This window comes from Ranitomeya variabilis, chromosome 1 (assembly GCF_051348905.1).
Source record: "Ranitomeya variabilis isolate aRanVar5 chromosome 1, aRanVar5.hap1, whole genome shotgun sequence".
Classification (NCBI taxonomy): Eukaryota; Metazoa; Chordata; class Amphibia; order Anura; family Dendrobatidae; genus Ranitomeya; species Ranitomeya variabilis.
In genome coordinates this window covers 265,706,192-265,728,979 of record NC_135232.1, presented here as the reverse complement: position 1 = coordinate 265,728,979, position 22,788 = coordinate 265,706,192, and the positions used below count along the sequence as shown (strand labels likewise).

The 22,788-nt window shown below is 44.8% G+C and overlaps 1 protein-coding gene across 2 annotated transcripts in view; it reads right to left on the bottom strand.

Moving 5' to 3' along the window:
* The window catches only part of DGCR2 (DiGeorge syndrome critical region gene 2), a 139,551-nt gene that overhangs the window by 5,478 nt on the left and 111,285 nt on the right, over positions 1 to 22,788 (bottom strand). For both annotated transcript variants that reach the window (XM_077293449.1, XM_077293450.1), the window contains 3 exons: positions 22,494 to 22,697; positions 18,533 to 18,685; positions 16,875 to 17,111 (listed from right to left, as the gene is read on the bottom strand). In XM_077293449.1, coding sequence (XP_077149564.1) covers positions 16,875 to 17,111; positions 18,533 to 18,685; positions 22,494 to 22,697 — 594 coding nt within the window. The remainder of the gene's footprint in view (positions 1 to 16,874; positions 17,112 to 18,532; positions 18,686 to 22,493; positions 22,698 to 22,788) is intronic.

The following is a 22,788-nucleotide window of genomic DNA, read 5'->3' as shown; positions in this document are numbered from 1 at the left end:
TTGTGTTATCTTAGTCTAAGATTTAAATTTGTTTGGCAATCTGAAACATTTAAAGGGAACCTGTCGGCAGGATTGTGCACAGTGACCTACAGACAGTGTCAAGTCGGTGCCATTATACTGATTAAAGTGATACCTTGGTTGATGAAACCAATCTTGTGGTGGTTGTTTAATCTTTATTTTCAGTTTTTAGTTAATGATTTGAACGTGCTCCGGGGCGGCTTGTGGGGAGTCTTCATGTGGACGCTCTGATTAGGTATTCATCTGTATGGCTTCTCACAGGTCACTGATCCCTCAGTGACCTGCCCCCTAGTTAACATAGTGAATATTATATATGCATATTGAAAAAAAAGAAAAAAAAAAAAAAAAGGCACCAGCCATGGCACTCGAGCTGCAAAATAATTGTGTATGTACTGTGTATAGAATCAATGTGATTGAGGTTATCCGGATACTCCCCTAAAAAAAAAAATCAATTTGAAAATGGCACGGTGTAGCCGGCAGCGCCATCTTGTGAGAGAAAATTTTTTTTCCTCCTCCAAGATTGTGCCGACTGCGCAGTAGCAGATATCCGTGATCGCCAATAGTCTGCAAAGCAGTTATCAAAGCAAAAGGTGGCTACTTTGAAGAACCTAGAATATAAGACATATTTTCAGTTGTTTCACATTTTTTTGTTAAGTATATAATTCCACATGTGTTAATTCATAGGTTTGATGCCTTCAGTGTGAAGGTACAATTTTCATAGTTATGAAAATACAGAAAAATCTTTAAATGAGAAGGTGTGTCCAAACTTTTGCTCTGTACTATATTTAGTACATATGCAATTATGGCGCCTGCAGAATGTTTTTTTTTTTTTCTTCAATATGTACATATATTATTCATTATGTAGAGGGCAGGTCAGTGAGGGATCAGTGACCTGTCAGCAGTCTTCATTATGAATAACTAATCAGAGCTCCAAATAAAGACACCCCCCCAGAGCACAAGCATATCATTAACTGAAAACGATTAAACAACAACCAAAAGATGGATTTCATCAACCAAGGTATCATTGTAATCAGTATAACGGCGCCAACCAGACACTGTAGGTTACTGTGCACAATCCTGCTGACAGGTTCCCATGACAAACATGCAAATGAATAGGAAATCAGGAAGGGGGTAAACACTTTCACACAACTGTATCTTTTTTTATAGAGCACAATAGCAAGTTAATACTACAGCTAAGGTTTTTATCAACATACAAGCTATTTCTTATCCAGCATTTCTATAAAATCCAGTTAAAGTGCCTAAAGAAAATCCGAACCATATGCAGTCTGTACAGTCCCTTAAGACTTTGGTGCACTGCTATGGAGGCTCCGCGTGTACAGGGATAGAAGCTTTCTTTTAGAGTTTACCTGCATACACACTAGAAAGTCCAATATAAATCATCCATGATTGTATTTTCTCATCAGATAAGAGGTTTAGTACAGGATTAAAACGTGGAAAAAAAACAAACAAAAAACTTCCAAGTGAAATTGGAGGCTTTTGAAGTATGGGTATGAAGGACTGAGCTTAGGATAGTTTCACACTAGCGTTCAGCAGGGCTGCGGACGGCAGCCTTCTTCCTCCGTGAAGCCCCGCCCACTGCCGCGCCTCTTCCTTCAGCTCCGCCTATGTCTGCATGCGTCCTGCGTACCCTATCTTTAACATTGGGTCCGCAGGCCATGCGGGTGTATGCGGATGCTTCCGCATGTGTCGTTTTGAAGCTGAGCCGACCGCAACAAAATCCTAACATGTTGCGTTTGACGCAGGTCAGCACAGCGTCAATACGACGCATGCGGAGGCATCCGCATACATCCGTATGGCCTGCGTACCCAATGTTAAAGATAGGGTACGCAGAACTCATGCAGACGTAGGCGGAGCTGAAGAGGTGTGGCAGTGGGCGGGGCTTCACGAGGAAGAAGTCTTTCGTCCGCAGCCCTGCTGAACCCTAAGGTGAAACTAAGCTTTAGTCTTGTGATGACCATACTAAGACTGTAACATGTATAATGGGACAGATCACCAAAAGTTGGGTGCACTTGCGTGTTTAAAATAGAATTAGTATTGTTTGTATGAAATTTTCCCTCATTACATATTACTACCATCACCTATGTATCAACTACTAATTTAACCCCTTCCCGACCTGTGACACAGCGTATGCGTCATGAAAGTCGGTGCCAATCCGACCTGTGACGCATATGCTGTGTCACAGAATGATCGTGTCCCTGCAGATCGGGTGAAAGGGTTAACTCCAATTTCACCCGATCTGCAGGGACAGGGGGAGTGGTACTTTAGCCCGGGGGGGTGGCTTCACCCCCCCGTGGCTACGATCGCTCTGATTGGCTGTTGAAAGTGCAACAGCCAATCAGAGCAATTTGTAATATTTCACCTATGAAAATGGTGAAATATTACAATCCAGCCATGGCCGATGCTGCAATATCATCGGCCATAGCTGGAAATACTGGTCTGCCCCCCCCCCCCCCGCCACCGATCGCCTCCCCAGTCCTCCGATCTGTCCCGTAGTCCCCTCCGTCCTCCTGTCCGCTCCCCCCGTGCTCTGATCTCTCCCCCAAACACCCCCCCCCCCCCGTGCTCCGATCTCCCCCCCTTCATACTTACCGAGACTCCCGGTGTCCATCCGTCTTCTCCCTGGGCGCCGCCATCTTCCAAAATGGCGGGCGCATGCGCAGTGCGCCCGCCAAATCTGCCGGCCGGCAGATTCGTTCAATGTACATTTTGATCACTGTGATAAAACCTATCACAGTGATCAAAATAAAAAAAATAGTAAATTAACCCCCCCCTTTATCACCCCCCTAGGTAGGGACAACAATAAAATAAAGAAAATATATATATATTTTTTTTTCCCCCCCACTAAAGTTAGAACTAGGGTTAGGGTTAGAACTAGGGTTAGGGTTAGAACTAGGGTTAGGGTTAGGTTTAGAACTAGGGTTAGGGTTAGAACTAGGGTTAGGGTATGTGCACACGTATTCTGGTCCTCTGCGGATTTTTCCGCAGCGGATCTGATAAATCCACAGTGCAAAACCGCTGCGGATTTACCGCGGATTCACCGTGGTTTTTCTGCGGATTTCACTGCGGTTTTACAACTGCGGTATTCTATTGGAGCAGGTGTAAAACCGCTGCGGAATCCACAGAAAGAAGTGACATGCTGCAGAATGTAAACCGCTGCGTTCCCGCGCTGTATTTTCCGCACCATGGGCACAGCGTTTTTTGTTTCCCATAGGTTTACATTGAACTATAAACTCATGTTAAACTGCTGCGCACCCGCAGCTGCGGAAACACTGCAGATCTGCAGCGTGTGCACATAGCTTTAGAATTAGGCTATGTGCACACGGTGCGGATTTGGCTGCTTATCCGCAGTGGATTGGCCGCTGCGGATTCGTAGTGTCAAGGTGAGAATATATTTTCTTATATACCTTTGTACTTTTATATATCTTATACTGTGAAACAATAAGTTTTTCCTATCTGCTAGCTAATGCAAATATAATTGTATTTAAAGATGGCCGCCAGTGTTCATTTTTCATTTCAGCTTAGAATGTGAAGAGTTAAGTTTATTTCTCTTGAAAAAGATAACTCTGGAATGTGAAGAAAGTAACCATCGAAGATGTCCTGACGAATCAGAGAGAGAGACTGAGCACTAGATGTATGCTGCTTAAACTCCGCCTAATACATTCCTTTTTCCTAAACAATAGTACTGTGTGTTTAAGAATAAAGTTAGTTGCTGCTCGGCTCCTCACTGAGGTGAACGCAAGAGCATTAGCAAAGATTGAATCAGCTACGTGTCTGAATCATTTCTTTTTCCGGTACCAGAAGTTCTGCGCTCACATTACAATTTGGAATGACTGGTGAATGAGGATTAATTGTCGTATTACGACCCCGACAATTTTGGCGCGACCAACGTGGGGCGTGGCCAGCGATCCGAGGCCCCCTGGACCCATGCCTGGATGTCTGTGGATGATACCCGTAGTGGCTGACCTCGAGGACTGATCACCCTCTGCACGCGGTAAGTGGCGATCATATACATTGTATGTGTCACACTTGCTAGTGTCTCAGCCGTTATTGGTTTGTCTGTGGTCTCTTTGGGTCCGGGAGGTGAATGATCGAGTGGTGAGATCAAACGTGATCCTGTGCCACGCTCTGAACCAGCAACTGAGAGACGTCGCATCCTGTGCGACCTCTGTACACCACACCTCCTTTACCGGTCATTGTACTCCATTCAACCATCCTACCCGTGACTATTGTCTAGTAGTGAAGTGGACTGAAAAAATTGAGCCAGTTGTAGATTGTGGGGCAGCTTAGAGAAAGGGATAGGAGACGCAGCCTCTGTGATATTGTGCTGACAGGTAAATAAGGCGTTCCGTGAGGGGACCACCTGTCCAGGCAGGTAAATAAGGCGTTCCGTGAGGGGACCACCTGTCTAGTTAGGTAACCTAAGACGTTCCGTGAGGGGACCACCTATATTTTTGTGGAGGGGTCTCATTAGGAGGCTGCCTCCCAACGGTTGGAATATCGTGGCAGGATAGTCTGTAATCACTGTGTTCTGGTTTAGGGACAGGAAACATTGAGCGCGAGGCTCTTTTCCTAGTACGTCGAACGTGAGGCTCCGTACTGTGGAACTCAGTGTTGAAGATCGCTGCTAGTGGTTTTACTGCAGGAAACCATAGTATTCTGTAAGAGTCATGTTGCGTCTTTTTAAGCAGAAGAAGTCAGTGCCCCACAAATTAGATGAGGATGCTGTGGAAGTCAAGGCAATAGTACAGTCACGAGAGGGCAAGAAGGCAGTCAAGAATGTTGAGAAATTGTATAAGCATGTAGGATTGCCCTCGTCAGGGAGACTACAGCCGGCTATGTGGTATAATCTCATAGAGAACAAATGAGGCATGTTGAAAGATAAAGGATTGTTAGAACAAGCACAAGCTCATCTGCGAGTTGCGCGAGGCTTGAAGAATGAAGGATGGAAAGAAGTCGATGGGGGGGGGAGGTTCAGACAATGCGGAGCCCGTGTTTGGTTATAAAATGCCTTTGAACTGTGATCTTACAGATTGTAAAATGGCCGCCGTGCCACTGGTGATGAAAATGCAGTCCCAACCACCACCCTATAATGGCGATGGGCCAAACTCTCCAGAAGCGTGGGTGTGTCCTGCTTGTGGCGTGCAGAATCCAAACTGGGTGGAAATCTGCCGTGTGTGTGGGGCGGGCCGTCCTCAGGGGTCCGCCCAGATCATGGGGGGAAGTGGGGCATGCCACACTTCCTCCAGCGGCCATCTTGGTGCACCCGGAACTTCCCCCGGAAGTGGGGCATGCCACGCCTCCACCGGCAGCCATCTTGGTGCACCTGGAATTCCTCCCCAGCCACTATGTCCGCTGGTAACACTTTCCGGCGAGTACTATCAGGGACCACCACTTCCTGAGAAACCTCCAGCACCGACTGATGCTGCCTCCACCTCCAATGTTCCAGTATCCACTTCAGTCTCGGGGTCTAGTCTCCCAGTGCAACCCACTGTGATATTTGTAAACACGCCAGGTCAGGGTCCCTTTACCCTCGAAGCTCTGACCGGCAGTGCAGCTTTCCAGTCCGTAATGCGTAAGAGACGCCAAGCTATCGGAGATGATGAAGAATCAGAAGACCTGGACAACCAGGCCGCTACAATTCCCCCTGCCCTGCCAATGCTATTAGGTCCATTCGAATCCCCCCAGCCTGGAAGGAGCCCACTACCTACCCCTCTCAACAAATCCTCTAAGCTGCCCCATGACCCCGAAATCTGGTTCCCCTGTCATTCACGTTATTACATCACACCTCAGGGCTCCCAGGTTCTCTTCTCAGTGGGTTATGGGGATATACTTACCCATCAGGTGGGAGCCATAGTGAACCCAGCTAATTCTGCCCTGTCACATAGAGGAGGTTTGGCCCAACAGATAGCTAAAAAGGGGGGCCCATCCATAGCCCAAGAGTGTCAGGCCTACCTTGTCAATTATGGCCCCTTGCATCCAGGAGATGCTATGACTACCCAGGGAGGGAATTTGCCCTGTGATATAGTGCTACACACTGCAGGCCCTATATACGACAACAGGACACCCGAACACTGCCGTACAATGTTGCAGACTGCACTGCAGACAGTGGTCATCCTTGCAGGACGTCTAGGGAGAGATACACTTCCTCGTAGAACTTTGGCTGTACCATTGATATCTTCAGGACTCTTTGGATACCCACTGGGCCCCTGTATGAAGGAACATGTTGAAGTCATCAAGAATTGCCTCCAATCAACCCCAAATCTAGACTTACAAGAAGTCAGAATCGTCTGTTACCACGAGTCTGGATTAGAGGGCATCATGCCCTTGGTAGCTGAATACATGGTGCCACTGATGCATACGGGTATAAAGCCTGTGGATGAGATAACACCCACAGCACCCCCAACTGCCCCGGAGGGCGAGGTAGTGACACATGACGAAGAAGAAGAAGAACTGAAGCTGAAGTACAAACCCTTCACTCCGGTACAGATTGATGCTATTGTCAGCAAGTTATGTGACCCAGACAAATTTCCCATGCAGTATGTGAGGAGACTGGAGCAGATTAGGAGCATCTATGGGGCTACATGGTCAGATCTATCAGGTATTACATCTATCAGAGCCTCCGAATACTTTCTCCCCACTATCATGAAGGAATTGGACCCCACTAAAGCAGGACCTCTCAACAAGTTCAAGTCTGGAAAGGAGTTTATTGCTCAACTCACAAAGTGGGCCCAGGATCGTCTCTGTGACGAAGCAGGATCAATACAGGATATACGACAAGAATCTGGAGAAGCTGTGGAGAAATATGCTGCCAGACTAACTATGCAATTTGAAGATTTGGGTTATTCAACTCATGTGAAGACGCAGGCAGCCTTGTTGGTCCGTGCTTTTATTGATGGTCTGGAAGATCCACTGAAGGATAAGGTCATGAAGCTTCGTCCCGAATTACCTGATGGTCCCCTAAAACAGGCCCTTACTGTTGTGAAGAGTTATCAGAAAATGCTTCAAAGGGAAGAGAAAGAAGCAGAAAAAGAAGCAGCAAAGGAAGCAGAGAAGGAAGCGCAGAAGGACAAAGGAAAGAAGAAACCAGCCATGTATATGGCAGAGGCCTCAGAAGTACCTGTTATGGTGTATCAGGCTCAGGATCGGTACAGACACCCATCTACAGGACCAAGAAGGTCCCAGAGCCGACACTACAGGGACAGACCAGATCGTGATGACCAAGGAAGACCTCTATGTTGGGAGTGTGGCAGTCTTAATCATATGAGAAGTGATTGTCCCCACAGGGGGTACCCTCAGAGACCTCCTCCTCCTCCACACTCATGAAGTTCAGGCCAACCGGTGCCCACTTTTCCCGCCACCTGTACTTCTTCATCTTGCGGTACAGTGACCCTGGAAGTGGACAGCCAACCTCTCAAGTTTTTAGTGGACACTGGGGCGGCCACCTCTGTTATCTCTTCATCTCAGCTGCCTCCTACGATTTCCCTGTCTTCAGATTTCCTCACGTGTATTGGAGTTGAAGGCCAACAAACCTCATCACCACTCACTGTTCCTGTCTCAGCTGGCCCTTTCTCTGGTGTCTTTGCCAAATTTCTGGTGTCTGAAACCTGCCCTGTCAACCTTCTAGGAGCTGACCTCCTTCAAAGGCTTCATGCTACCATCACCTTCGGTGATCAAGGGATGGAACTGCAGTTACAGGACCCTGCCTCACAACAAGGCACTGAAGATCGTTGTGTCCTTAAAGCTTTCCCTCTGATGATGATGACTCTGCAAACGACACCTTCCCCGGATTTGCCCAATGTACCTACCGGTCTGTGGTCAACTGGACCTGAAGATGTGGGTCTGCTCAAAGTGCCTCCAGTAAAAGTACACCTCAAACCTGGGCATCCGTACCCCAGACTACCTCAGTATCCACTTAAGGCTGCCCAAGAGCAGAGCCTTGGAGTTCAGATTACCTCCCTCCTGCGTTCTGGAGTGCTAATCAGATGTGTTTCACCCTGCAACACGCCCCTGTTTCCGGTAAAGAAAAAGACAGCTCCTGGAGACCCTCCAAAATACAGACTCGTACAGGACCTCAGAGCAGTCAATTCAGCCACCATCTTGGAAACTCCTGTGGTACCCAACCCCAACACCTTGCTTTCCCAAGTGCCTACTTCAGCAACACTCTTCACCGTCATTGACCTGGCTAATGCTTTCTTTAGTGTCCCGCTTCATGAAGACTCACAGTTCTTATTTGCCTTCACGTTTCAAGGATCTCAGCTGACCTGGACCAGGACACCTCAAGGTGCCCAGAACTCCCCTAACCAGTTCACACATGCTATGAAGATGACCCTGGATCCGTGGGTGTTACAGAATCTTCATGTCACGCTTCTCCAGTATGTTGATGACCTACTCCTCTGTGGAACTGAAGAGAATCTGTTTGCTGCTTCTGAGTCCTTACTCCTCTTCCTCCACTCTGCTAACTGCAAAGTCTCAAAGGCCAAGGTCCAGTGGTGCAAAGAGAAAGTTGTCTTCCTCGGACACTGCATCTCTCAAGGCTCGAGACACCTCACCGAGGACAGAAAACATGCCATCAAGGACATCCCTTATCCGAAGACGTACTCTGCTATGCAGTCTTTTCTAGGACTCATTACCTACTGCAGACAGTGGATTCCGGATGCTTCAAGACTCATGCAACCCTTGTATGACTGTCTTAAAACTGGAGGACCAGATTGGGAACATGCTGAAAATCCGTATATCTATGCTCAGCAAAAGGACTGTTTTGAGACTCTCAAGGAAGCTGTTGTCAGTGCCCCTGCTCTGGGTCTCCCTGACTACACTCAGCCGTTCCACCTCTTTGTTTCAGAGTCTGAAGGATATGCCTCTGGTGTGCTAGCACAGAAACATGTTGATCGTTTCCGTCCTTTGGCCTACTACTCAGCCAGACTAGACCCTGTTGCCAGAACTGCTCCATCCTGTCTCAAGGCTGTACATGCGGCCCATGTTCTTCTGGACAAGTCTGCTGACATAGCCCTTGGTCATGACTTGGTCATTCAAGCTGGCCATGATCTCTCTGCTGTCCTTCAACAAACATCTCCTAAGCATCTGACGAGCCAAAGACATCTCAGGCTTCAGTGCTCTCTACTTCTGCCTTCCAACATCACTTTCCAGAAATGTACTACGATCAACCCAGCCACTTTGCTTCCACATTCTAGGGGGGAGTTACCTGAATGGTATAAGGACTTACCAGACTGGAGATCACCTGGTGACTCACATGACTGTGTAAAAGCACTGGAGCAAGAAATTTCTGCACCACAGAATGTGGTAACTCAGGAACTCCTCAACCCTGATTTGCAATTATGGACTGATGGATCCCGATTTGCAGACTCTTATGGCAAGTTCCACACTGGATATGCTGTCACCACTGACACAGAAGTCCTTCTGGCTGAAGCTCTACCACCTCACCTGTCAGCTCAGGAAGCCGAACTTGTGGCCCTACAACAAGCATGTTATCTAGCAGAAGGGAAAACGGCCAATGTCTACACTGACTCAAGATACGGCTATGGAATCTGTCACGATTTCGGATTCCTATGGAAATCCCGAGGGTTCATTACGGCTACAGGAACCCCTGTTAAACATGCACTAAGGATTAAAGCCCTGATGAAGGCACTGGAGCTCCCCGCACAGATTGCGGTGATCAAGGTCAAAGCTCATGGGAAAGTCAACTCGAAGGAAACTAGAGGAAACCATTTAGCGGATCAAGCTGCCAAAGCTGCTGCCATAAAGAATGTCTCAGCAAAGTGGGAAGAAGAAGAAACAGCATCAGAAAAACCCTGTTGGGAAGACACTGCTACACCCGTGATGCCTGTGCTTACCAGAGCACAAACAAAGGAACAAGCAACCAAGGAAACTACCCAAGCCGAAGAAGAACGAGACTTTGAGAAGTCTGAAGCCCAAAGAAAGAAGAAGAAGTTGATAGAAGACATGGAAATGGAATACCCTGCCACTGGATCTGGCTGGAAGCCAGCTCGACCACCTGAAGAAAGATTGTGGGAAGAACAAAAGTTGACCTCTAGAGAAGAAAAGAAACAGTGGGAAGCTGCAGGAGCCATTCATGGGAATCGTAGTTCTGCTGGACAATATCAATTTTCTAGACTCTATAAGGTGGATGGGAGACCCTGTCTACCCAAAAGAATGTATCCAGCCGTTGCAGCATGGGCTCATGGATCAACTCATCGAGGAAAGAACCAAGCACTAGCCTGTATCAAGAAGCTCTACTGGGCCCCAGGAATCTCTACCACTGTCACCGCTTACTCAAGAGCCTGCCCAGTCTGTGCCATCTGTAACCCAACAGCCACCGCCAAGGTTCCACTTCAGCATCTTGCCAAACCAGATTACCCTTGGCAGAGAATCCAGGTTGATCATATTCAAATGCCCAAGTCAGGAAAGTATGAGTATGTCCTAGTGGCTGTGGATATGTTCTCAGGATGGCCTGAAGCCTACCCAGTGACCAATATGACTGCCAAAACTACAGCTAAGAAGCTCATCACTGAAATTTCGTGCAGATTTGGAATACCCGAAGTTGTTGAATCAGATCAAGGCCCAGCCTTCACTGCCAATGTCTACGAGGAATTGTGGCACATGTTAGGGACAGATTTGGGTCTACACACCCCTTATCACCCCTCCAGTTCAGCCAAAGTTGAGAGGATGAACTCCACAATTAAGACACAATTGCTTAAAATGAGCCAGGACCACCCACTCCCGTGGCCAGATTTGCTCCCTGTGGTCTTATACCATATCAGACACACCCCACAGGGAAAACACGGCTTGACTCCCTTTGAGATTCTTTTCGGTGCTCCACCTAAAATAGGAGATATTAGGCCTCAAGAGTTGTCTGAGACAAATGATAAAGTTGTACAATTTGTGATTGCATTGTCTAAGGAACTGTCTAACACCCATTCTACAGTTTCTGCTTCTCTTCCAGAATCCACAGGTGACGTGGTCCATGACTTTGTGCCTGGAGACCTGGTGTATGTGAAAAAGTTTGTGCGCAGAGATTGTCTCCAGCCAAGATTTGAAGGACCCCACACGGTGATCCTGGTCACCCCCACTGCAGTAAAACTTGAAGGAAAGAGCACCTGGATTCACGCTTCACACTGCAAAAGAGACCGAACCAGTGTTTAGTCACAGAAGTGACTGAAGGGAAATGTTGCTGTTTTTGACCTTGGGACTGGGGGCCATCCTCGCCCCTACCTCTTCGGCCCCTGTTGTAAATAAGAATTCTGGCCCCACTATTCTCTGGGTAAATCTGACAGCCCCGGTGAATATCTGGCGATTTGATTTCTGTGATGTAGTCAAGTGCCTTGACACTGAACGGATAGTAGAGGGAACTATCCAGTTTTATATGTGTGTTACCAGACAATACAATGATAATTGTCATTATTGGACAGATGCTGCCTGGAGTACAGGGAAAGATTGGGGATATAAACCTAGCGAAGCCATGTTCCCTAAGGATAGGACGGGTAGGAGTCTTCGTGAGAGAATGCATCTAACAGCCCTTCTGCAACCACTTAGGGGCTGTAAATGGGGTAAAAGTTGTCACCCCCTCCTCCTGAATCTGGAGAACGCCCAATCTGCTGATCTGCAGACATTCGTATTGGGAAGGAATTATAATTATGTATTTAGTGCTGGACCCCATGCGTATTTAGGCCATATACAGCTCCAGGATATTAGCTCTAGACCAACCAAGGCCCCTGTTACCAGTACACCTAAAACAGGCCCAGGTGAGCGTTTGCAAAATATAGTTAATGAAGTAATCCCCATTCCAGGTCTCAGTTGGCAAGAGGTTTTCTCCATAGAAACACAAACAGCCCCAAGGAAAAACCTATGGTTAGAATGGGTAAGATACAATGTAAAAGTCCAGAACATCTCTGTAGGATGTATTGCTTGTGCTGCTGCGAATACGCACCTCTACACACATGCATTGCTTTTCCCTGATGACAACATCACTGCCTGTGTTATGAATCTGTTGAAAGGTTTGAAGCCCACTGATTGCCCAGACTATGTCCCACTAATTCATGAGAAACCCAAACTAAAGGTCCCAGGAGAAGTAATCGTATTAGCTGACAATTACACCTGCTACAATTCCTATAACACTACAGGTACACCAGTAGGGATCTTCGAGACAGGTTTCTGCAGGGAGAACAGTTCTTTAGATACTGACTTGCTAATCAAACATACACATTATATGTACGACATTTATTGGTTATGTGGGGATGGTAAGCTCCGTCCTAGGTTGCCTAATGCCTGGATAGGCCAATGCACCCTTGTTAAACTAGCCATGCAGTTCAAAATTTTACCTTGGGATCCAAAGATACCTGATGAACCTACCAGAAAGAGGAGAAGTCTCGATCAGCTCCACATGAGTTATGAAGAAGATCCACTAGTATATATTGATGCCATTGGAGTGCCAAGGGGGGTACCTGACCAGTTTAAAGCCCAGAACCAGATTTATGCCGGCTTTGCTTCTATAATCCCACAGGTGCAGATTAATAAAAATGTTGAATGGATCAATTACATATATTACAGTGAACAAAGGTTTGTCAATTTTAGCCAAGATGCCTTCCAGGGTATAGTTGAAGAATTGGGCCCTAACACTAGAATGACTCTTCAAAACCGACTAGCCCTTGATATGATTTTAGCTGAGAAAGGAGGAGTTTGTGGGATGGTGGGAGAGGAGTGTTGTACCTATATCCCTCAGAACTCTGGAGTGAATGGAAAAACCATGATAGCCCTCAAAAAGATAACTGGGTTAGCAGCAGAATTGAAAACTAATGCCGGAGTAGACACATCCTTCTTTTCCAGTTGGTTGGGTGGGCTCAAGGGATTCCTTCAACAAGCTTGTCTGGTACTGATTGCCCTCCTTGTAATTGGATCGATAATTCTCTGTTGTGTTATTCCCTTGTACAAAAAGGTTATTGCCAAAGCAACTCCGACTGGCACCTTCCTCAATCAAGAAGTAGACCCACCAGAGTACGATGGTACTGATCCAGGGGAGATCCCTAAGTACATTCCTCTCAAGAGAGTAGACAAAACCCCCCATTCTCAGATGATGTTAAGAGATTTAGTTTAGGGACAGTGGGAGAACTCCATGTGAGGATAGTGAAGGGTTCAGATGCCTGGAGGCCTCTCGCTAGGGGAGAGTTTCTGAGGTGTCTGGATGAAGAAATCCATCTCCCCTTTTCCCATCACATGGACAGTCTCGAAGGATCCTTCTTTAAGGGAAAAACTTAGTGTTTAGGGGGGATTGTCAAGGTGAGAATATATTTTCTTATATACCTTTGTACTTTTATATATCTTATACTGTGAAACAATAAGTTTTTCCTATCTGCTAGCTAATGCAAATGTAATTGTATTTAAAGATGGCCGCCAGTGTTCATTTTTCATTTCAGCTTAGAATGTGAAGAGTTAAGTTTATTTCTCTTGAAAAAGATAACTCTGGAATGTGAAGAAAGTAACCATCGAAGATGTCCTGACGAATCAGAGAGAGAGACTGAGCACTAGATGTATGCTGCTTAAACTCCGCCTAATACATTCCTTTTTCCTAAACAATAGTACTGTGTGTTTAAGAATAAAGTTAGTTGCTGCTCGGCTCCTCACTGAGGTGAACGCAAGAGCATTAGCAAAGATTGAATCAGCTACGTGTCTGAATCATTTCTTTTTCCGGTACCAGAAGTTCTGCGCTCACATTACAATTTGGAATGACTGGTGAATGAGGATTAATTGTCGTATTACGACCCCGACAGTAGCAGTGTTCCATCAGGTTTACAGTTCCGTGTAAACCTATGGAAAACCAAATCCGCTGTGCCCATGGTGCGGAAAATACAGCGCGGGAACGCTGCATTGTATTTTCCGCAGCATGTCAATTCTTTGTGCGGATTACGCAGCGTTTTACACCTGTTCCTCAATAGGAATCCGCAGGTGAAATCCGCACAAAAAACACTGGAAATCCGCAGTAAATCCGCAGGTAAAACGCATTGACTTTTACCTGCGGATTTTTCAAAAATGGTGCGGAAAAATCTCACACGAATCCGCAACGTGGGCACATAGCCTTAGGGTTAGGGTTGAAATTAGAGTTAGGGTTGGAATTAGGGCTAGGGTTGGAAATAGGGTTAAGATTAGGCTTGTGGTTAGGGTTATGGTTATGGGTGTGTTGGGGTTAGGGCTGGGATTAGGGTTAGGGGTGTGTTGGGGTTAGGGTTGTGGTTAGGGGTGTGTTGGGGTTAGGGTTATGGCTAGAGTTGGGATTAGGGTTAGGGGTGTGTTGGGGTTAGTGTTGGAGTTAGAATTGAGGGGTTTCCACTGTTTAGGCACATCAGGGGTCTCCAAACGCAACATGGTGCCACCATTGATTCCAGCCAATCTTGTGTTCAAAAAGTCAAATGGTGCTCCCTCGCTTCCGAGCCCCGACGTGCGCCCAAACAGTGGTTTACCCCCACATATGGGGTACCAGCATACTCGGGACAAACTGGGCAACAATTATTGGGGTCCAATTTCTCCTGTTACCCTTGTGAAAATAAAAAATTGCTTGCTAAAACATCTTTTTTGAGGAAAGAAAAATTATTTTTTATTTTCACAGCTCTGCGTTGTAAACTTCTGTGAAGCACTTGGGGGTTCAAAGTGCTCACCACATATCTAGATAAGTTCCTTGGGGGGGTCTAGTTTCCAAAATGGGGTCACTTGTGGGGGGTTTCTACTGTTTAGGCACATCAGGGGCTCTGCAAACATAACATGATGCCCGCAGACCATTCCATCAAAGTCTGCATTCCAAAACGTCACTACTTCCCTTCCGAGCCCTGACGTGTGCCAAAACAGTGGTTCCCCCCCACATATGGGGTATCAGCGTACTCAGGTCAAACTGGACAACAACTTTTGGGGTCCAATTTCTCCTGTTACTCTTGTGAAAATAAAAAATTGCGGGCTAAAAAATAATTTTTGAGGAAAGAAAAAAGATTTTTTTTCACGGCTCTGCGTTATAAACTTATGTGAAGCACTTGGGGGTTTAAAGTGGTCACCGCACATCTAGATTAGTTCCATGGGAGGTCTAGTTTCCAAAATGGGGTCACATGTGGGGGAGCTCCAATGTTTAGGCACACGGGGTCTCTCCAAACGCGACATGGTGTCCGCTAACGATTGGAGCTAATTTTTCATTCAAAAAGTAAAATGGCGCTCCTTCCCTTCTGAGCCCTGCCGTGTGCCCAAACAGTGGTTTACCCCCACATGTGAGGTATCAGTGTACTCAGGAGAAATAGCCCAATAAATTTTAGGATCCATTTTATCCTGCTGCCCATGTGGAAATGAACAAATTGAGGCTAAAAGAAATTTTTTGTGAAAAAAAAAGTACTTTTTCATTTTTACAGATCAATTTGTGAAGCACTTGGGGGTTCAAAGTGCTCACTATGCATCTAGATAAATTCCTTGGGTGGTCTAGTTTCCAAAATGGGGTGACTTGTGGGGGAGCTCCAATATTTAGGCACACAGGAGCTCTCCAAACGCGACATGGCGTCCGCTAAAGATTGGAGCCAATTTTTCATTGAAAAAGTCAAATGGCGCTCTTTCCCTTCCGAGCCCTGTCGTGTGCCCAAACAGTGGTTCCCCCCATATATGAGGTATCGGCGTACTCAGGACAAATTGTACAATAACTTTTGGGGTCCAGTTTCTCTTTTTACCCTTGGGAAAATAAAAAAATTGTTGCTAAAAGATCATTTTTGTAAAGATTTTAAAGAACATTTAAAAAGTTAAATGTTCATTTTTTCCTTCCATGTTGCTTCTGCTGCTGTGAAGCACCTGAAGGGTTAATAAACTTCTTGAATGTGGTTTTGAGTACCTTGAGGGGTGCAGTTTTTAGAATGGTGTCACTTTTGGGTATTTTCAGCCATATAGACCCCTCAAACTGACTTCAAATGTGAGGTGGTCCCTAAAAAAATGGTTTTGTAAATTTTGTTGTAAAAATGAGAAATCGCTGGTCAAATTTTAACCTTTATAACTTCCTAGCAAAAAAAAAATTTTGTTTCCAAAATTGTGCTGAGGTAAAGTAGACATGTGGGTAATGTTATTTATTAACTGTTTTGTGTCACATAACTCTCTCGTTTAACAGAATAAAAATTCAAAATTTGAAAATTGCGAAATTTTCGCCAAATTTCCATTTTTTTCACAAATAAACGCAAAAATTATCGACCTAAATTTACCACTAACATGAAGCCCAATATGTCACGAAAAAACAAACTCAAAAGACCTAGGATCCGTTGAAGCGTTCCTGAGTTATTACCTCATAAAGGGACACTGGTCAGAATTGCAAAAAACGGCCAGGTCATTAAGGTCAAAATAGGTTGGGTCATGAAGGGGTTAAATAAGGATGATTTGACAACCTGTTTGACACATAACTGTACATACTGGTAACCCCCACTTCCTTTTCTTCCCATAAAGAAGGGGCCAAATAAGCTGCCGCGCTCCCCTGCGGCCGGCGGGCATGTCAAAATGACGCATGTCTCTGCGTACCCAATGTTAAAGATAGGTACGCAGGACCCATGCGCATCTATGCGGATCTGAAGGGAAGTACGCAGCCATACACAGAGCACCCAAATACAAGTGTGAACTTAGCCTAAATCCATGACAAAAACCTCGATTAACTTCACACTTGTTAGTGTACATGGAAACTAAATTTCATCCATAATTAGGACACGCATCTCTCCTTTGTTCTCGGGATCATATACCTACTATAAGGTTATCCCTTTTAATACACATGTATTATTTATAACGCCACCATTGGTTTGCCAAAATGTAGAATATAAAATACTCACCAGTTGTTGAGCAAAGAATGATATCTGGACATATTGAAGCTTCATATGGTGGGGGTGGACCTTCCGGGGGATGGATGTCAGAGTATTTATATGCCGTATAAGGAGGAGGTGGTTCATGAAAATGAAAAGCTCCACCCTCGCCATCATCAGAAAGGTGGAGAGGTGTCAGGCCAGTCCCAAAGCCATCAGGTCCATAATCAAAACCTGGCATTCTACGGCCCAAGTTAAAATGATGTACTGTGGGAGGAAGGAAGATACCCATTACATGTGTAATACTTATAAGATGCTGTAAATGGCAAGGTTTATTTCGGTATACTTAACTGCAGAAGTAAAACTCTAAAAGTTCCTCCTAAAAAGGTAACCAGTCATGACTTTCATACTGCCTGACTACAGCATATGCCACAAGTTTTCACAGAAACATACTGGAGACTAAGTCTCTCCCTATACACGGGCTCATAGTCCCTGATGGACTTTTGAAAGCATTTAAAACTTACAGGCTGCCATAGTCTAGCCACAAGCATAAGTTTCTATGTGGTGTTTTTTTTTTTCTTTTTTGGGGAGGGGGGGGGGGGGGTTTACAAAATGCTTACAGTGGTAATGGCTGGGGGACGATTTAATAACATGGCATTCTGTTCAGAGGTGCTGGCTATTCTTTTTTTGTACTATGCTATTGGAGGTGGTGACAGCCTCCATTTTTGCCAAGCACTCCTCCAATTAGTCTCAAGCTAGGGTCAGAAGGCAGTAGATTGTGTGATCAAAGCGAGTGTGGTCAGGGCGAGCGAGGTCAGGATATAGGATTAAACGACGACATGCTGCAAGACGGGCTGAGAAAGAACAGAAAAAAAATGGAAATGTGTGCAACTCTATAGAACATCATTGGTCCGAGTGTGATCCGATGTTCTGTTAGATTGCACTTGGATGGAAAATGCGGTGGTGTACCGATGGCCTAAGGCTGTTTTTACTTAGTTTTGCGTCCTACTTGCCCATTCAATTGGTGGGTTTTTGGCATGGGAGAGGCATGTCTGATAGAAAATTAGGTTCACAACAAAGAAATGCACACCTTGTGTGGCTGGTGGGTATGTACAAATTTTCTAAGTACGGTATATCTTGTTATTAATGCAGTTTTTTACATCCCAATATTCAATGTTTGCATACATCTTTGAGCACAGAGTGCTGCTGTATTATTTGGTTTATATATTATGCAGTGATAGCATCTTGTACCTGTTCACATTTGCTTCACTCAATTAGGAGAAACCAGTCAGTTTTTGCTTCTTTGTGGTTTACAAAATGGTAGATGCCTTCTTGCAGGTAATACAACATAAGGGGCGTAAATTATTCATAGAATACTTCATATTTCAGGGTGTTTAATGACACAGAGCTGCATTCCCTGCATAGACAGAAAAATTATAAAATCCAGGCCACTTTGCATTAGCGGGAGCTTAGGTGCTTGTGACATAGTGTTATAATAATAAAGTAGTAGTAAGCTCCTGTATTCCTTCTAGGGTTGCCAGGTAATGACCGCTATAAGGGCATTAGGTTGGAGGAATGAATGTAGTTTTAGGACCTATTTTGATTAGAACGGTCAGTGGCTTTAATACAAAATTTAGGTTTAATCTTCAAAAGGTAATAAAGAACATATTTACAGGAACACTGCTTACAATTGGCTCCAATCAAGGACTCTATGCGTTCCCTCCGTCTCTGGCGCAGTCGATGAACCATGAAGAGCAGGAGAGAGAGTATAAGGAAAGAAGAGATGCAGCTCACAATCAGACGCATGCCACTGGCCATGGAATCAAAGAGACTGCTTCCATCTAGAAATGCAGAAAGAAAAGATGGATTATTTTAGCCTTATTACGGTATGTTTGCTGTCAAAATTTCTAACAAAGATTTAATAAGCTTCACTCCCATTAGCTGTAGTTGATCTGGAAAAATGTGCATCACTGCCACAAGTCAACACATCAAAACCACTGCTTTCATTGCATATTGTTGCCTCCAATAATTCCGTTTGACTTAAAAAAAAAAAAAAAAAAAAAAATCTAAATTGAAAGTTATTCTCGCTACAGCTCTCTGGCCAGGGTCTCAAGTGTGGGGCCTGGAGCGGACACAATCACACACTGAGCTTATTTCTTGCTTCAGATTTGATACGAGGAAGAGTGGCAGCCCTGTAGAATATAGTGTGCTCAAGGAAGGGACTCATGGTCCAGACGAAGTAGGAACCTCCGCACCACAGAAAGGGTTATTTATTTTGATCCAGCAATGAGTCAAAACAGATGTAGTCAATCGTTTCGATTGGGGAGTCATCTGTGTGTTGCAAAAGACGAAAATCTCATCTCCCGAGATCTTGGTGCCGAGATCTCCATCTGCGCATGCGCCGCCCCCGGCAGCAATTTTCCCGCAGTCCACCACATAGTAAACTATATAAGTGCGGGGGCTCTGGGCTTTCACAAAAGGTCGGCAGAGCCCCCGTACCACCGAATACCAAAACCGGCGCACATGCAAACACCCCCTCATCCCGGCCTGCAGCAACGCTCCACTCTTGCCTCCTCCAGCAGCGACCATGGGACCCTGCTCCACCGCGGCCGGTAAGGTATATCTGCATTACAAGACGCACCCCCATTTTCACCCCAAATTTGGGGGGAAAAAGTGTGTCTTATAATCCGAAAAATACAGTAAATGTCTGTTCTGTTCCTGATCTAAGGATCTGGGCTTTTAGTGGAGATAAATCTGTGCTGCACTTTATGTACATGCTCAGTAGTGAAGTTCTTCCTCTACAGATCAGAGGAAAAAAGGCTCTTGGAAGAAATACCTGCACTCATCTCAGAACTGCTAAAGTGAACAGGAAAACAGGATTATGGCAAGTAAACAGCTTGATTATTGTATCACAATAGTGATGAAAGGCCTGATGTTACCATTTTACTACAGTAAATTTATTACTTACACATGAGCCACGTATGATGGAGTATGAGTCGGGGAAATTGAGGAGTCTGAGTGGGAGGTTTAGATTACAGACTCCACAGCCCTGCTAAATGTCAATATTAAGATCTGAAGTGGAAGTATTTTTACTAGAGTAAAAAAACGTCTGCCACTGGAAGCCACAGAATTGCTGGTAGGAGCGGTCTGTGTCCGCTGTGAATAAACAAAAATCAGCAACGGGCAGGTAGATAGCAACTACTTGCCTGTAGGTTCTTTCTCATATAAAAAAATTTAGCAAAGTCAGATACAACTCCTTTAACCCCTTTCTTACCTCGAACGGGATAGTACGTCCGAGGTCAGATCCAGCGGTGAGCCCGCATCAAAGCCGGGACATGTCAGCTGTTTTGAACAGCTGACATGTGCCCGCAATAGCGGCGGGTGAAATCGTGATTCACCCGCCGCTATTAACTAGTTAAATGCCGCTGTTAAACGCTGACAGCGGCATTTAACCGGCGCTTCCGGCCGGAAATGATCGCACCGCTGACCCCCGTCACAAGATCGGGGGTCAGCGATGCATCAGAATGGTAACCATAGAGGTCCTTAAGACCTCTATGCTTACTGATGCCGGCCTGCTGTGAGCGCCCCCCCTGTGGTCGGCACTCATAGCAAACCTGCATTTCTGCTGCATAGCAGCGATCTGATGATCGCTGCTATGTAGCAGAGCCGATCCCGTTGTGCCAGCTTCTAGCCTCCCATGGAGGCTATTGAAGCATGGCAAAAGTAAAAAAAAAAAAAAAAAAGTGAAAAAAATAAAATATATATAAAAGTTTAAATCACCCCCCTTTCGCTCCATTCAAAATAAATCAATAATGGAAAAAAAAAAATCAAACCTACACATATCTGGTATCGCCACGTTCAGAATCGCCCGATCTATCAATAAAAAAAAGGATTAACCTGATCGCTAAACGGCGTAGCAAGAAAAAAATTAGAAACGCCAGAATTACATTATTGGTTGCCGCGACATTGCATTAAAATGCAATAACGGGCGATCAAAGCAAAGCATCTGCACCAAAATGCTATCATTAAAAACGCCAGCTCGGCACGTAAAAAATAAGCCCTCACCTGACCCCAGATCATAAAAAATGGAGACGCCACGGGTATCGGAAAATGGCGCAATTATTATTATTTTTTTTTTTTTTTTTAGCAAAGTTTGGAATTTTTTTTCACCACTTAGATAAAAGAGAACTTAAACATGTTTGGTGTCTATGAACTCGTATTGACCTGGAGAATCATAATGGCAATAGCATTTAGTGAACCTAGTAAAAAAGCCTAACAAAAAAACAAGTGTGGCATTGCACTATTTTTGCAATTTCACCGCACTTGGAATTTTTTTCCCGTTTTCTAGTACACGACATGCTAAAACCAATGATGTCGTTCAAACGTACAACTTGTTTCGCAAAAAAATAAGCCTTCACATGGCCAAATTGATGGAAAAATAAAAAAGTTATGGCTCTGGGAAGGAGGGGAGCGAAAAACGAACACGGAAAATCCGAAGGTCATGAAGGGGTTAAGTATATTAATCAATAAGCTCATCTTTAACAGGAATAATATAGCACTTGCACCTCAGAGGCCTACAGAGTTTATTTTTCTTGCCTGATTATGTACGATTCCCCCAATAGTTTAATAATAGATTTCTGTAGAAAGCTTGGTGCCAGCAGCTGTTTGAGTTCAAGTGACCTACACTAAAATCAGATCCCAAATATTCCCTTCCTGAACAATGTGCATTGTAGGATTGTAAATTGAGTGTATTATTAACAATCATTCTTGTACTAATCAGAGTTTCCCCACTGCTATTTAGCACTCTTGCTATGCTTACTTTAATTAGTGTGCAGTAACAACTCTGTATCCAGGCTACCTAGGCAGCTTTAGAAAACCCCAAATTAATCTCCACCACCTACACAAGGCAAACCCGCAGTATGCAGAAAACAGAGGTCACACCACCCCTATGCTTGGAGAGATGTCCACATATACAGGTTATGAAAAAAATATGGTGCCACTTTCTGCTTTCACTTATATGGGAGTTATGGAAAGCAGGCCTGACTGTTGCCATAACCCCGACAGAAGTGGAAGGAGAGAGCAGCAGGTGACAAGCATTTATTCTCCATTTTGGTAAGACAGCCACATCACCTCTCCTGTGGACATGATATAAATATATATCATAACAATATATCAAGCCAATTAAAATGCATGAAATCACTAGAGGCAGCTGGTGAAAAGAAAATAAATGATATATTGCTTTTGGTTAAAGCACCTTGGTAGAAATACTGACTGTGTATATGTTTTAATTTATGTAATGTGGAAACCCTAACATTAATATATAGAAAATGCAACCCTGGCAAGCATGCACTGTTCTAGCAGAGACGCTTTCACAAATCGTTAGACTCAATGAATAAGTAATAGCAGCAATTATCATAAGGCTACACAGCTAAAAACAAGATCTTATATTACAAGTCCCACTGAGAACCAGAAAAACGCAATTTTGAAGCTGTTTCGCAGCCTGTAATTCAGGGAATTATTTTTGCTCTCTTTTTCCCCCATTGTTTTTGTATTGCAAACCGCTAACATACAGTATTGATCAGAGCCATTTCTGAACAGACAAAGCTATCCATATAGTTTTCATTCATGCTCGTTTGTGGCCACTCTTACCAGGATCTAGGCAAGTGAATTTACAGCATTCTTTTGGATCCTTGAGATATTGCTGGCATCCTTGTGGTTTCTCACATAGAGCAGCCACACACATTTCGGGTTCACCATTGTGGCAGGTACAGCTGAGACATGGATCATCTCCTTTTGGCGTGAAATAGTAGCCCTCATCCACAATGTTATCTTTGATATCAACACAAGTCTGACCTAGAAATAAATAGAAAGAAAAACAAAGACACCTTGTTAAGGTTTTACAATTTAAGTAGATACACAAATGCCTGTTAAACCATTTACAGCA